The sequence below is a fragment of the Phyllobates terribilis genome, unplaced genomic scaffold, assembly GCF_046119375.1.
Source record: "Phyllobates terribilis strain yellow unplaced genomic scaffold, ASM4611937v1 Scaffold_88__1_contigs__length_6355796, whole genome shotgun sequence".
In the NCBI taxonomy this organism is placed as follows: Eukaryota; Metazoa; Chordata; class Amphibia; order Anura; family Dendrobatidae; genus Phyllobates; species Phyllobates terribilis.
The window spans coordinates 3111805-3127447 of record NW_027362848.1 but is presented as its reverse complement, the minus strand read 5'-3'; the positions used below and the strand labels follow the sequence as shown (position 1 = coordinate 3127447).

The 15643-nt window shown below is 43.3% G+C and overlaps 1 protein-coding gene and 1 pseudogene across 1 annotated transcript; one reads left to right on the top strand and one right to left on the bottom strand.

The window, feature by feature from the left end:
• LOC141197813 (uncharacterized) overlaps window positions 1–15643 on the bottom strand; it is a 107736-nt pseudogene that overhangs the window by 22588 nt on the left and 69505 nt on the right.
• Window positions 9554–14055, top strand: LOC141197788 (oocyte zinc finger protein XlCOF8.4-like). Its single transcript, XM_073662870.1, has 4 exons — window positions 9554–9686; window positions 9770–9867; window positions 10065–10155; window positions 13160–14055. The coding sequence occupies exons 1-4, from the start codon at window positions 9554–9556 to the stop codon at window positions 13921–13923; spliced, it is 1086 nt and encodes a 361-aa protein (XP_073518971.1). The 3' UTR covers window positions 13924–14055.

The window sequence follows — 15643 nt, the reverse complement described above, 5'->3', positions numbered from 1 at the left end:
TACTGATCCTATATATATACAGTACAGAATATATACATAGTGACCCTATATACATACAGTACAGAATATATACATACTGACCCTATACACATATAGTACAGTATACATAGTGACCCTATACACATACAGTACAGAATATATACATAGTGACCCTATACACATACAGTACAGAATATATACAGTACATACTGATCCTATATATATAGTACAGAATATATACATAGTGACCCTATATACATACAGTACAGAATATATACATACTGACCCTATATACATACAGTACAGAATATATACATACTGACCCTATACACATACAGTACAGAATATATACATACTGACCCTGTACACATACAGTACAGAATATATACATACTGACCCTATACACATACAGTGCAGACTATATACATACTGACCCTATATACATACAGTACAGAATATATACATACTGACCCTATATACATACAGTACAGAATATATACAGTACATACTGATCCTATATATATATAGTACAGAATATATACATAGTGACCCTATATACATACAGTACAGAATATATACATACTGACCCTATACACATACAGTACAGAATATATACATACTGACCCTATACACATACAGTACAGAATATATACATAGTGACCCTATATACTATCAGTACACAATATATACATACTGACCCTATATACATACAGTACAGAATACATACATACTGACCCTATATACATACAGTACAGAATATATACATACTGACCCTATACATATACAGTACACAATATATACATACTGACCCTATATACATACAGTACAGAATACATACATACTGACCCTATATACATACAGTACAGAATATATACATACTGACCCTATATACATACAGTACAGAATATATACATACTGACCCTATACACATACAGTACAGAATATATACATACTGACCCTATACACATACAGTACATACTGATCCTATATATATACAGTACAGAATATATACATAGTGACCCTATATACATACAGTACAGAATATATACATACTGACCCTATACACATACAGTACAGAATATATACATACTGACCCTATACACATACAGTACAGAATATATACATACTGACCCTATACACATACAGTACAGAATATATACAGTACATACTGATCCTATATATATAGTACAGAATATATACATAGTGACCCTATATACATACTGACCCTATATACATACAGTACAGAATATATACATACTGACCCTATACACATACAGTACAGAATATATACATACTGACCCTATACACATACAGTACAGAATATATACATACTGACCCTATACACATACAGTGCAGACTATATACATACTGACCCTATATACATACAGTACAGAATATATACATACTGACCCTATACACATACAGTACAGAATATACATACTGGCCCTATATACATACAGTACAGAATATATACAGTACATACTGATCCTATATATATAGTACAGAATATATACATAGTGACCCTATATACATACAGTACAGAATATATACATACTGACCCTATACACATACAGTACAGAATATATACATACTGACCCTATACACATACAGTGCAGACTATATACATACTGACCCTATACACATACAGTACAGACTATATACATACTGACCCTATACACATACAGTACAGAATATATACATACTGACCCTATATACATACAGTACAGAATATATACATACTGACCCTATACACATACAGATTATATACATACTGACCCTATATACATACAGTACAGAATAAATACATACTGACCCTATACACATACAGAATATATACATACTGACCCTATATACATACAGTACAGAATATATACATATTGACCCTATACACATACAGTACAGAATATATACATACTGACCCTATACACATACAGTACAGAATATATACAGTACATACTGATCCTATATACAGTGCCTACAAGTAGTATTCAACCCCCTGCAGATTTAGCTGGTTTGATAAGATGCAAATAAGTTAAAGCCTTCAAACTGCAAACGAGAGTAGGTTTTATGAACAGAAGCATAAATCTTACAAACAAAAAAGTTATGTTGCTCAGTTGAATTTTATTAAATTTTAAACATAAAAGTGTGGGTCAATTATTATACAACCCCTATGTTTAATATTTTGTGGAATAACCCTTGTTTGCAATTACAGCTAATAATCGTCTTTTATAAGACCTGATCAGGCCGGCACAGGTCTGTGGAGTTATCTTGGCCCACTCCTCCATGCAGATCTTCTCCAAGTTATCTAGGTTCTTTGGGTGTCTCATGTGGACTTTATTCTTGAGCTCCTTCCACAAGTTTTCAATTGGGTTAAGGTCAGGAGACTGACCAACACCACTCCAACACCTTGACTTTTTCCCTATTGAACCAGGCCTTGGTTTTCTTGGCTGTGTGCTTTGGGTCGTTGTCTTGTTGGAAGATGAAATTACGACCCATCTTAAGATCCTTGATGGAGGAGCGGAGGTTCTTGGCAAAAATCTCCAGGTAGGCCATGCTATCCATCTTCCCATGGATGCGGACCAGATGGCCAGGCCCCTTGGCAGAGAAACAGCCCCACAGCATGATGCTGCCACCACCATGCTTGACTGTAGGGATGGTATTCTTGGGGTCATATGCAGTGCCATCCAGTCTCCAAACGTCACATGTGTGGTTGGCACCAAAGATCTCGATCTTGGTCTCATCAGACCATAGAACCTTGAACCAGTCTGTCTCAGAGTCCTCCAAGTGATCATGAGCAAACTGTAGACGAGCCTTGACATGACGCTTTGAAAGTAAAGGTACCTTACGGGCTCGTCTGGAACGGAGACCATTGCGGTGGAGTACGTTACTTATGGTATTGACTGAAACCAATGTCCCCACTGCCATGAGATCTTCCCAGAGCTCCTTCCTTGTTGTCCTTAGGTTAGCCTTGACTCTTCGGACAAGCCTGGCCTCGGCACAGGAGGACACTTTCAAAGGCTGTCCTGGCCGTGGAAGGCTAACAGTAGTTCCATAAGCCTTCCACTTACGGATGATGCTCCCAACAGTGGAGACAGGTAGGCCCAACTCCTTGGAAAGGGTTTTGTACCCCTTGCCAGCCTTGTGACCCTCCACGATCTTGTCTCTGATGGCCTTGGAATGCTCCTTTGTCTTTCCCATGTTGACCATGTCTGAGTGCTGTTCACAAGTTTGGGAAGGGTCTTAAATAGTCAGAAAAGGCTGGCAAAAGAGATCTTAATCCACACATGTGAAGCTCATTATTCTTGGTGCCTGAACTACTTCTTAATACTTTAGGGGGACCAAACAGAATTCTTGTGGTTTGAGGGGTTGAATAATAAATGACACTCTGAATTAACTTTTTACGTTTTAAAAAAAAAAATAAAAAAAATTAGCTGCAGTGCATTTCCCACTTCCAGGCTGATCTACAGTACAAATGTCACAATGCCAAGTTAATTCCGCATGTGTCAACCAGCTAAATCTGCAGGGGGTTGAATACTACTTGTAGGCACTGTATATACAGTACAGAATATATACATAGTGACCCTATATACATACAGTACAGAATATATACATACTGACCCTATACACATACAGTACAGAATATATACATAGTGACCCTATACACATACAGTACAGAATATATACATACTGACCCTATACACATACAGTACAGACTATATACATACTGACCCTATATACATACAGTACAGAATATATACATACTGACCCTATATACATACAGTACAGAATATATACATACTGACCCTATACACATACAGTGCAGAATATATACATAGTGACCCTATACACATACAGTACAGAATATATACAGTACATACTGATTCTATATATATACAGTACAGAATATATACATAGTGACCCTATATACATACAGTACAGAATATATACATACTGACCCTATACACATACAGTGCAGACTATATACATACTGACCCTATATACATACAGTACAGAATATATACATACTGACCCTATACACATACAGTACAGAATATATACATACTGACCCTATACACATACAGTGCAGAATATATACATACTGACCCTATACACATACAGTACAGAATATATACATACTGACCCTATACACCGCGTGCAGAATTATTAGGCAAATGCGTATTTTGATCACATGATACTTTTTATACATGTTGTCCTACTCCAAGCTACGTAGGCTTGAGAGCCAACTACCAATTAAGTAAATCTGGTGATGTGCATCTCTGTAATGAGGAGGGGTGTTGACTAATGACATCAACACCCTATATAAGGTGTGCTTAATTATTAGGCAACTTCCTTTCCTTTGGCAAAATGGGTCAGAAGAGAGATTTGACGGGCTCTGAAAAGTCCAAAATTGTGAGATGTCTTGCAGAGGGATGCAGCAGTCTTGAAATTTCCAAACTTTTGAAGCGTGATCACCGAACAATCAAGCGTTTCATGACAAATAGACAACAGGGTCGCAAGACGCGTGTTGGCCAAAAAAGGCGCAAAATAACTGCCCATGAATTGAAGAAAATCAAGCGTGAAGCTGCCAAGATGCCATTCGCCACCAGTTTTGTCATATTTCAGAGCTGCAAGGTTACTGGAGTATCAAAAAGCACAAGGTGTGCGATACTCAGGGACATGGCCAAGTTGTATTTTAGAGGATTATTTTTATTATTGATCAACAACTATGTTCTCAATCAACCCAAAAGACTCAAATATCCAAGATTAATATTTTTGGAAGTTGGAGTGGGCTTTTTTTTCGATTTGGCTATCTTAGGAGGATATATGTTTGTGCAGGTAACTATTACTGTGCAGAATTATTAGGCAATTTAATAAAAACCAAATATAATCCCATCTCCATTGCTTATTTTCACCAGGTAAACCAATATCAGTGCACAAAATTTAGAAATAAACATTTCTGACATGCAAAAACAAAAACAAAAAAAATTACTGATGAATATAGCCACCTTTCTTTATGATGACACTCAACAGCCTTCCATCCATAGATTCTGTCAGTTGCTTGATCTGTTTTCAATCAACATTGCGTGCAGCAGCCACCACATCCTCCCAGACACTGTTCCGAGAGGTGTACTGTTTTCCCTCCCTGTAGATCTCACATTTTATGATGGACCACAGGTTCTCTATGGGGTTCAGATCAGGTTTTTCTTCTTTTAGACCTTCACTGGTCAGCCACGCTGTGGAGTAGTTGGATGCATGTGATGGAGCATTGTCCTGCATGAAAATCATGTTTTTCTTGAACGATACCGACTTCTTCCTGTACCACTGCTTGAAGAAGTTGTCTTCCAGAAACTAGCAGTAGTTCTGGGAGTTGAGCTTCACTTCATCCTCAACCCGAAAAGGTCCCACAAGTTCATCTTTGATGATACCAGCCCATATCAGTACCCCACCTCCACCTTGCTGGCATCTGAGTCGGAGTGGAGCTCTCTGCCCTTTACTGATTCAGCCTCTGGCCCATCCATCTGGCCCATCAAGAGTCACTTTCATTTCATCAGTCCATAAAGCCTTTGAAAAATCAGTCTTAAGATATTTCTTGTCCCATTCTTGATATTTTATCTTATGTTTCTTGTTCATAGGTGGTCGTTTTTCAGCCTTCCTTACCTTGACCATGTCCCTGAGTATCGCACACCTTGTGCTTTTTGATACTCCAGTAACCTTGCAGCTCTGAAATATGGCAAAACTGGTGGCGAATGGCATCTTGGCAGCTTCATGCTTGATTTTCCTCAATTCATGGGCAGTTATTTTGCGCCTTTTTTGGCCAACGCGCTTCTTGCGACCCTGTTGTCTATTTGCCTTGAAGCGCTTGATTGTTCAGTGATCACGCTTCAAAAGCTTGGAAATTTCAAGACTGCTGCATCCCTCTGCAAGACATCTCACAATTTTGGACTTTTCAGAGCCCGTGAAATCTCTCTTCTGACCCATTTTGCCAACGGAAAGGAAGTTGCCTAATAATTAAGCACACCTTATATAGGGTGTTGATGTCATTAGTCAACGCTCCTCCTCATTACAGAGATGCACATCACCAGATTTACTTAATTGGGAGTTGGCTCTCAAGCCTATACAGCTTGGAGTAGGACAACATGTATAAAAAGTATCATGTGATCAAAATACACATTTGCCTAATAATTCTGCACGTGGTGTATAGGGTCAGTATGTATATATTCTGTACTGCATGTATATAAGGTCAGTATGTATATATTCTGTACTGTATGTATATTTATAAAGAAAAGTGACATAGTGACACACGGCTCCGCTCCGTACACCTCGCACACGCGGCTCTGCTCCGTACGCAAAGTACACATGCGGCTCCGCTCCGTACAGCTCGTACACGCGTGCTCTGCTCCGTACACCTCGCACATGCGCGGCTCTGCTCCGTACGCCTCGCACACGCGCGGCTCCGCTCCGTACGCCTCGCACACGCTTGGCTCCGCTCCGTACGCCTCACACACGCTCGGCTCCGCTCCGTACGCCTCACACACGCTCGGCTCCGCTCCGTACACCTCATACACATGCCGCTCCGCTCCATACGCCTCGTACACACACGGCTCTGCTCCGTACACCTCGTACACACGGCTCTGCTCTGTACGCCTCGTACACGTGCGGCTCCACTCCGTACGCCTCGTACACACGCGGCTCCGCTCCGTACACCTCGTACACACATGGCTCTGCTCCGTACACCTCGTACACACGCGGCTCCGCTCCGTACACCTCATACATGCGTGGCTCTGCTCCGTACACCTTGTACACACGCGGCTCTGCTCCGTACACCTCGTACACACGCGGCTCTGCTCTGTACACCTCGTACACACGCGGCTCCGCTCCGTACACCTTGTACACACACGGCTCTGCTCCGTACACCTCGTACACATGCGGCTCTGCTACATCCACACTGTAAACCCCTCCTGACCCCACAAATAAACTTCAGCTCATCCAGCACCATGACAACCAGCACAGCAGAGTCCTGCATCCACTGAGGCCCCTGATCATGTGACCCCTGACTCCTCCCCTCCTGTGACCTCATCACAGCTCCTGTGCGCACAGAGCAGCCATATATGTGGTGGCGGCTCTGCAGGTGGAGGTATGTGGAGACCCCCATTACTGGGCGGAGGGGGCATTAACCCCTTCAGCACGGAGACTCTTTGGGGGTCTCTGTGTGGTGTGAACAGTGAGGTAACAGCGGTGGACAGAATGCGGCTTAGCTGGTTCCCGTCCACATTAGATCCATTCAGACGACTGCAGGATGAAGGACAGAAGCCCAGAGAAGTCCTCACACAACGCCATTATTCCTCTCCTAGTTCCGTCCAACACAATAATTGCTGCTGTTACACAGCCAATAAACATGCGGGGATTGCCCGCCATACACAGTAATCCGGTAGCCATGTTGGATACTGGCATTACTGTGATTGGCCGGTCGTATTGGGTCTTACAGCAGTGTTCCCCAACTCCAGTCCTCAAGGCCCACCGACAGGTCATGTTTTCAGGATTTCACTGGTGATAATTACATCACCTGAGCCATACTAAGAAAGTCCTGAAAACATGACCTGTCGGTGGGCCTTGAGGACTGGAGTTGGGGAACACTGTCTTATAGAACCTCTTCTAACACCGACCATCGTACATCAGAACTTTTATCTCCGAGAAATGTCTGGCCACGGTGGTCTCACCAAACTTCTGCTCTTTTTCAATTTTTTTTTAGCAGCGGCCGCAGTGGATTTCATCCTAGATTCATAGAGCCGAATAGAGGACGATGTTCCTTCAGTCTGATTGTAATTGATCGTGATGTTTGTCCAACGTCCACTTTACCACAAGGCACTTTAACGAGTAAATCACTAGAACTGTAGCAGGTAAAAAAACACCAATATCCACAGGTGTCCCCTCTTATTGGTGGGAAAACTATCACCTTTAGGCTGAGTTCACACGATGCGTTTTTCATGCGTTTCCGTGGCGTTTTTGCAGTTGCGTAAACGCCGCGGAAACGCATTAAAAACGCATGGTAGAAGGGCAGCAATGTTCCCCAATTGAAATCCGCATGTGCTGTGCCCATGATGCGGATTTTTCCGCAGCGTAAATGCTGCGGTCAAAAATCCGCAGCATGTCAATTAATTTTGCGGAAACGCTGCTCTTTTGCCGCCATTGACTTGCATTAGACCGCATGGAATCCGCATCACTGTATATGTTGATGCGCTTTTCATGCGGTCTAATGTGCGGATGGTACCCGGGTGTGGATGAGAGGACTCGCATCCAGACCCAGGTACCACTAAAAAAAAAAAGAATAAAATAAAAAATATATATATTCTCACCTTCTGACGGCCCGCGCTGCGTCCTGCTGGCTTTCCGGGCACTTCGCGGTTGAATGAAGGACCTTCGCTGACGTCAGAGTCATGTGACGGGTCACGTGACGCTGACGTCGGAGGGTCCTAAAGTCTTCACTGCCGGCAGCCGGGACCGAGCGAAGCAGGACACCGGGGGCCATCAGAGGGTAAAGTATATATTTATTTTTTATTTTTTGACATTCACACTATATAAATCCATGCCGGTTGCATGGATTTATATAGTGTAAAGTTGACAAGCACTTTCCAAGTGATGCTCAAATCGCTTGGGAAGCGCTTGTCAACCCGCATGCGGAAATGAAAGTGAAGACCGCTTCATTTCCGCATGTCCCTGGCAGGAAACCGCATGTACAATCCGCATGCGTTTTTTCCTGCCAGAGAGATGCAGAAACGCTCAGGAAAAAATCCTGAGCATTTCTGCATCGTGTACACATACCCTTAATAATCCTCCAACAGTTCTGGCATGACAAACACAGAAAAGTGCATGAAGGAGATGTCATAGTCAGCAATTCAACTGGTGTTCCATCCATACAAGACTAGAGAATACAACATCTACACGTTCTATCTCCTGATATGCTTTCCCTCATTGTCTTCAGTAATTGTATTATTACACAGGATTTTTATGATGTTACATTGGCTTATCTTCTTCTCATTCAGGTCTCTACAATATCGGATCCTCTCAGTGAAGATCTTCTATATAACAGAATTTTTCTGAATCACCCTTCAAGAATGGATATGGACAGAGACAAGATGGCGGAGAGGATATTACACCTCACCCTAGAGATCCTCTTCCGTCTTACTGGAGAGGTGAGAGATTCTGATGACGTCACATTACATCATTCTTATCTATGGGAATAACAGATGGACACAACTGGAGAGGTGAGGACTCTGGAAATGTCTGTAGTGAGATTTATTAATGTGTCTCTCCATAATCAGGATTACACAGTAGTGAAGAAGACCTCTAGTGAGCGCTGTCAGGACCCTGTGTCTGAGGGATTGTGAAGACCCCTGAGCCCAATCACAGGGCCTCCATCTCACCCCCTGATACATGAGGACATCAATGACCAGAAGATCCTAGAACTCACCTACAAGATGATTGAGCTGCTGACTGGAGAGGTGACACAGCTGGGAATGCTGGGACATTATACAGTAACGCTATGAAGGGATCGGGGAGATGACGGTATCATTGTATGTGTCAGGTTCCTATAAGGTGTCAGGATGTCGCTGTCTATTTCTCCATGGGGGAGTGGGAGTATTTAGAAGGATACAAAGATCTGTACAAGGACATCATGATGGAGGTTCCCCAGCCCCTCACATCACCAGGTAATAGACAGGACTAAATACACACAACCTATAATTGTCTGTATGTCAAGAATGAATTCCGTCCCTGTATGTTTTTCCTCCAGATCTATCCAGTAAGAGAACAACACCAGAGAGATGTCCCCGTCCTCTTCTTCCACAGGACTGTAAACAAGAAGATCCCAATGTTCCTCAGGATCATCAGGTAGATGGAGAGAAGGTGTCATGAGATCTCCCCTATGATGTGTAGACGGCTGTGAAGGTCTTGTGTTCAGTCTTGTTTTATCCACCAGTATTATATGTTTTCTATTTGTGTAATGAGAACGGTGGAGATGTCAGGATTAGAGCTGATCATAGATGTGACTTCTCCTCTGTCTGTGACTTTTACAATATTTGTTTCAGGGTGAAGATCTGACCCATATTAATACTACAGAGACATATGTGAGGGGTGATGAGCGGTGTAAAGAGGAGATTCCTACATATGACTACCCAGGTGAGTAGTAACCACTAAATGCAGAGAAGTTACATATTCTCCTCAGTCACCAGCTGTGGCTGCTTTATCGGTTGTGTAGTCCGGCCGTATCACAATCGTGTCATCACCATTTTGCCTCTAGACCACAACATTCTCCTCCATCCAAAACTGTCCAAATGACTTTGGGCATTGAAAGCCCTTTTCCGTAGAACTTACAACCTGGAGGATCCACCTACTCCCTGGGATTAGGAGACGCTTTCCGTTACCTGCCCAGATCTGTAAACTATAAAGCCAAATGACAGCGTACGTAGAATGTGCTGACAAGCTAGAAAATCACTTGAAGAAAAACATTATGATGGGTCTGTAAGAGAAAGCGGAGGGTAATGATGCTGTTGGCTTCCTAGATCCCTGATATCTTATTGGATGAATCTACCTTCTCTCCCTTCTGTGCAGCTGAATGTGCTCATATGGTCCCTACAAGACCAGGTCCAGTCTTTATGACAAAATTAACCTTTTTTTTTCACAGTTTTTGACTGCAGTATTTTGTGCCCAAAATACTCTGATTTAACCCCTTCCTGCAGCCAGTTTTTTGTTCCTATCTGGGCTCATTTTTCGAATATGACGTGTGTCACTTTATGTGGTGATAACTTTGGAATTCTTCACAAAGGATAATAGAAAACAAATGGACCTTGCAAATTATTTTCCAACTTCTCTTGAATCCGACACTACCTTATATACGATTGTACACTACTTTCTGGGCACATGGCAGGTTAAGAAGGGAAGGAGTGACATTTAGCTATTTGAATGCAGATCTTGCTGGAATAGTTTGCAGACACAATGTATTGGGGGCCCTGTTCATGGTCACCTGGCAGCTCAAAAGATGGCCACCACAAACAGGCTTGGCGCTATCTACTCCATGTTCTTAGTGTTTTCTTACGCCCTAATCTTAGTGGCTGGATAGATCCTGCGTCGCCCAGAACTTTTGGTTCTGACTTCTCCTCCATTACCAGCGATGCCTGCAGAATGAATAAGGCTTCTGGTGACAGAAGCAGACTTCACGGGATCAGAGATCCCAGAGAAGATGGGACACACCATTTGCAGAATCTCTAATATGACAAAATGGCAGAAAACCAGAACAGTAGAAATCCCCATAAAGTGACTCCATTTTGGAAACTATAACCCTCAGTGAAATAATCTATAGGAGAAGTGACTATTTTGACTCCACATACACTTTCCGGAAATTAGCACGCAGTGGATGTTGGAGAATGAATCTTGTACATTTGCCATTTTATTACCAAACACATAGTGGCCAGATTGTGCTCCAGGAGACACACACCGTAAAGTAAGTGGGTTCTTCTCACTATAGTAATACCATATACTGTACATGGATGCTAAATGTGGTTTGGGCACACTGAAAGGCTCGGAAGCGAGGGGGGAGATTTGACTTTGGGAGAGCTGATATTGCTGGATTGGTTTATGGAAGCCATGTTGATTCTCAAGAGCCTTTGAGCCACTAATAATGTGGAAAACTCTGTTTTTCCACTGTCAGATGATCGACCTGAGTGGGGACTTGTTTTTTATGAGATGAGTAGAAGTTTTTATTGGTATAATTTTTGGCTTTTTATTCCATATTTGGGAGGCAGAATGAACAAATAGTTGAACACCACACTCTACTGGTTCATCCTATGAGGTGTTCTATTAGACTGTGATCTGTCAGTGTCTGAGTGAATAATTCCATATTTTTGCATAACTTGCCGTTTTTACGGATAGTTTAAGTAGAAATATTAACCCCTTTCTGACGTATGACCTAATAGTACGTCATGGTGACCTGGGCCGATTTTACCAATGACGTACTATTAGGTCATATGGCAATCGCGTGGCACACAAGTGGTGCGGGGCGATCGCCGCTGGGTATCAGCTGATACTCACAGCTGACACCCGGTACTATGTGCAGGGAGCGGTCCCGCACCGCTCCCGGCACATTAACCCCCTCAATGCTGCGATCGAAGTCGATCGCAACATTGCGGTGGCAAGGGGAGGTGATCGCGATACTCACCTCCTCTTCCGCCCTCCAGCGCTGTCTGCTGCGGCTTCCTGGATGTTGCCATGATGACCCGATGTCGTCATGACAACATCCGGGTCACCAGACAGCAGGAAGATTCTTTGGGCATGCACAGTGCATGACCAAAGAATGTTCTCCCTGTGCAGCACTGACAGCCTGTGTATTCAACTATGTTGAATAATCTTTGTTTTCAGATCATTTGACAGTTATTTTGAGGAGCCCATGATGCCACTCTTCAGAGGAGATTCAAACAGGAGAACAACTTGCAAGTGGCCACTTTAAGTAGCTTTTCTCATGATTGCATACACCTGGCTATGAAGTTCAAAGCTTAATGAGGTTACAAAACCAAAAAAAGTGCTTTAGTAAGTCAGTAAAAAGTAGGTAGGAGTATTTAAAACAAGAAAATGATAAGGGTGCCCATACTTATGCACCTGTCAAATTTTGTTTGAATGCAGATTGCACATTTTCTGTTAGTACAATAAACCTCATTTCAAGGCAGAAACATTACTGTGTTCAACAGTTATTACATATATCAAACTGAAATAGCTGTTGCAAAAACACCAATTTTTATAAAACATTAAGCTTAAGATTAATAGGGGTGCCCAAACTTTTTCATATAACTGTATCTCTCTGATTTAAGGGCATAAAAATTCAAATGTTTAAAATTGCATAATTTTCAAAATTTTCGCCAAATTTCCGTTTATTTCACAAATAAACGCAAGTGATATCGAAGAAATTTTACCACAATCATGAAGTACAATATGTCACGAAAAAACAATCTCAGAATCAGTGAGATCCGTTGAAGTGTTCCAGAGTAATTACCTCATAAAGTGACAGTGGTCAGAATTGTAAAAATTGGCCTGGTCATTAACGTGCAAACCACCCTCGGGGGTAAAGGGTTTCAAATATATAAAATTCAAAGATATTTTATTCTAAAATAATAATTGTTTTTATTCTTGGCAGGTGACTGCACCAGGAGATCAGAGGGACGGCCGACATCTTCAATTTTTAAATCAGATGATCTTAAGATCCCACAATATACAAATGAAGTGAATGCCATTACTCCAGATATACCATCAACCCTTCACAGCAAAGATCTATCATCTGATCCTTTGAAACGGGTTATATCTTCTGATTCATTACCGACTACTAAGGAAAATCAAAGTCACAAAATAAGCATTAAAAAACGAACTGATGATAAAGCAAATAAGTCATTTTCAAGTTCAGAATATGGAAACAGTTTTCCCTTCGAAAAGTCCTTTCTTAAACTTGAACAATTTCACACAGCAGAGAATAGATTTTTTTGTTTCAAGTGTGAGAAATGTTATAACCAGAAATCAGATCTTGTAAGACACCAGAGAAGTCACACAGGCGAGAAGCCATTTTCATGTTCAGAATGTGGGAAATGTTTTAACCAAAAATCTAATCTTAATTGCCACCAGAGAACTCACACAGGGGAGAAGCCTTTTTCATGTTCAGAATGTGGGAAATGTTTTAACCATAAATCTAATCTTAATTGCCACCAGAGAACCCACCCCGGAGAGAAGCCTTTTTCATGTTCAGAATGTGGGAAATGTTTTAACAATAACTCAGATTTTGTTAAACACCAGAGAATTCACACAGGGGAGAAGCCTTTTTCATGTTCTCAATGTGGGAAATGGTTTACACAGAAATCAACTCTTAATAAACATTGGAGAAGTCACACAGGGGAGAAGGCTTTTTCATGATCCGAATGTTGGATATGTGTTAACATAAAAATGTATCTTCTTAAAGGGGTTGCCCACTACTAGGACAACCTCTTGTCATTCCTCGTGTTTGACCTCGTTAACATAAAAACATTCATACTCACCTTCCTTGCCAGCGCCGTTGCAGCGGTGTCTGTGTTATGCACACGCCCGGGCTAAGCGGCGTGTGCGTGTGATTGGTAGTGATTCCACTGGACCGTGCCGGAGAGTGAATGCCTGGAGGGGCGTAACTAGGTATTCACCCGATCCGACCAGGGTCGCACGACGGCATACGACGCCAGTGCACCAAGGAGGAACCGAGCAGAGGGACCAGGTGCTACTCCAGGACAGACCCCGGACACGGCTGTTGACCCACACAGGGGAATACAGGAACAGACTGGTAGGCTGGCACACTGACTGGTGGGTATAGGCAGGCACGACTGGTATGCAGGCAGGCGGGTAAGCAGGCAGGGGGGTATAGGCAAGCACAGCAAGAGTGCAGACAGGGAGGCACTAGCAGGTAGGAACACAGGCGGGATAGGACCCAGTACACACCGGGACTCAGGAACAATACAGGCAGAAGGGTACAGGCAGGGCAGGACAGGACTGCCGGAGCAGCGGGCAGAAGCAGGGCAGGACAGGACTGCCGGAGCAGCGGGCAGAAGCAGGGCAGGACAGGACTGCCGGAGCAGCGGGCAGAAGCAGGGCAGGACAGGACTGCCGGAGCAGCGGGCAGAAACAGGGCAGGACAGGACTCTGTTCACACGGAACAGACAGGAAGGGAAAGACAGAGCCAGACACCCACAGGGTACTTGCAGTGAAGTAGCGAGTGGACCACAAACTCACAAACGGGAGTACAGAGACAACAGGCAGGAGTTAGGTACGAGTTCAGACTCTGCAGAAAAAGGAAGGGAACGGACATAGAGGAAAAACAGGTAAAGGATAGGAGAGAGTTCAGACTGGAACTGAGTGTACGGAGGAGACCGACACTGCAGCGGGATACAGGAGCGGGTCTGGGAATACTGCCCCCAGAGAGGCGGGACGAACAGGCAAGGAGCGTGTTCAGACAGGACAGACAAGATACACAGAAAGGACTCAGTTCAGACACGGGAACTAATACCGCAAAGCAGGAGACATACAGGACTCAGTTCAGACACGGGAACTAATACCGCAAATCAGGAGACATACAGGACACAGTTCAGACACGGGAGCTGATACCGCAAAGCAGGAGACATACAGGACTAAGTTCAGACAGGCCTGGAAATACAGCCTCCAGGAAAGGCAGACAAGGAAACAAAGACGGGACCTGGCACCTTCAGAGTGCAAACACACACTGAAGGAAAACACTATGCTCAGGCAGGGATAGAAGGGAGCTGCTGAGCTATATACCAAGTGTCAGACAGCAATAGGCTGAGGACGCACAAGGGGTGTGACCCACAGCAGGTACAAAAAGCAGGAAGTGATCGGGCGCCGCCCTTAAGCAGCAGAGACAGACACAAACAGACAGCATGGAGGGAAGCCAGAGAGACATTCTGGACAGGAGATCAAGTGCGCGCTCCTGCACAGTGGGAAATGGACCACTATGCAAGGACGCCGCCAGGTATGTTACAGTACCTCCCCCCTTACGCCCCCTCTTCTTCAGGCCTGCCAGAATCTTCCGCAGGGAATTCGAGGACCAGTCGTTCACTGGGTTGGAGGGGGACAGAGACTTGAGGGTAATCTC

What these genes read in the sequence shown, in the direction of transcription:
- LOC141197788 (XM_073662870.1), top strand. Translation starts at nt 9,554, where the DNA reads ATGTGTCAGGTTCCTATAAGGTGTCAGGATGTCGCTGTCTATTTCTCC. An exon ending in ATGTTCCTCAGGATCATCAG is followed by an intron (nt 9,868 to 10,064) that starts GTAGATGGAGAG and finishes TATTTGTTTCAG; the next exon opens with GGTGAAGATCTGACCCATAT. An exon ending in TCCTACATATGACTACCCAG is followed by an intron (nt 10,156 to 13,159) that starts GTGAGTAGTAAC and finishes TATTCTTGGCAG; the next exon opens with GTGACTGCACCAGGAGATCA.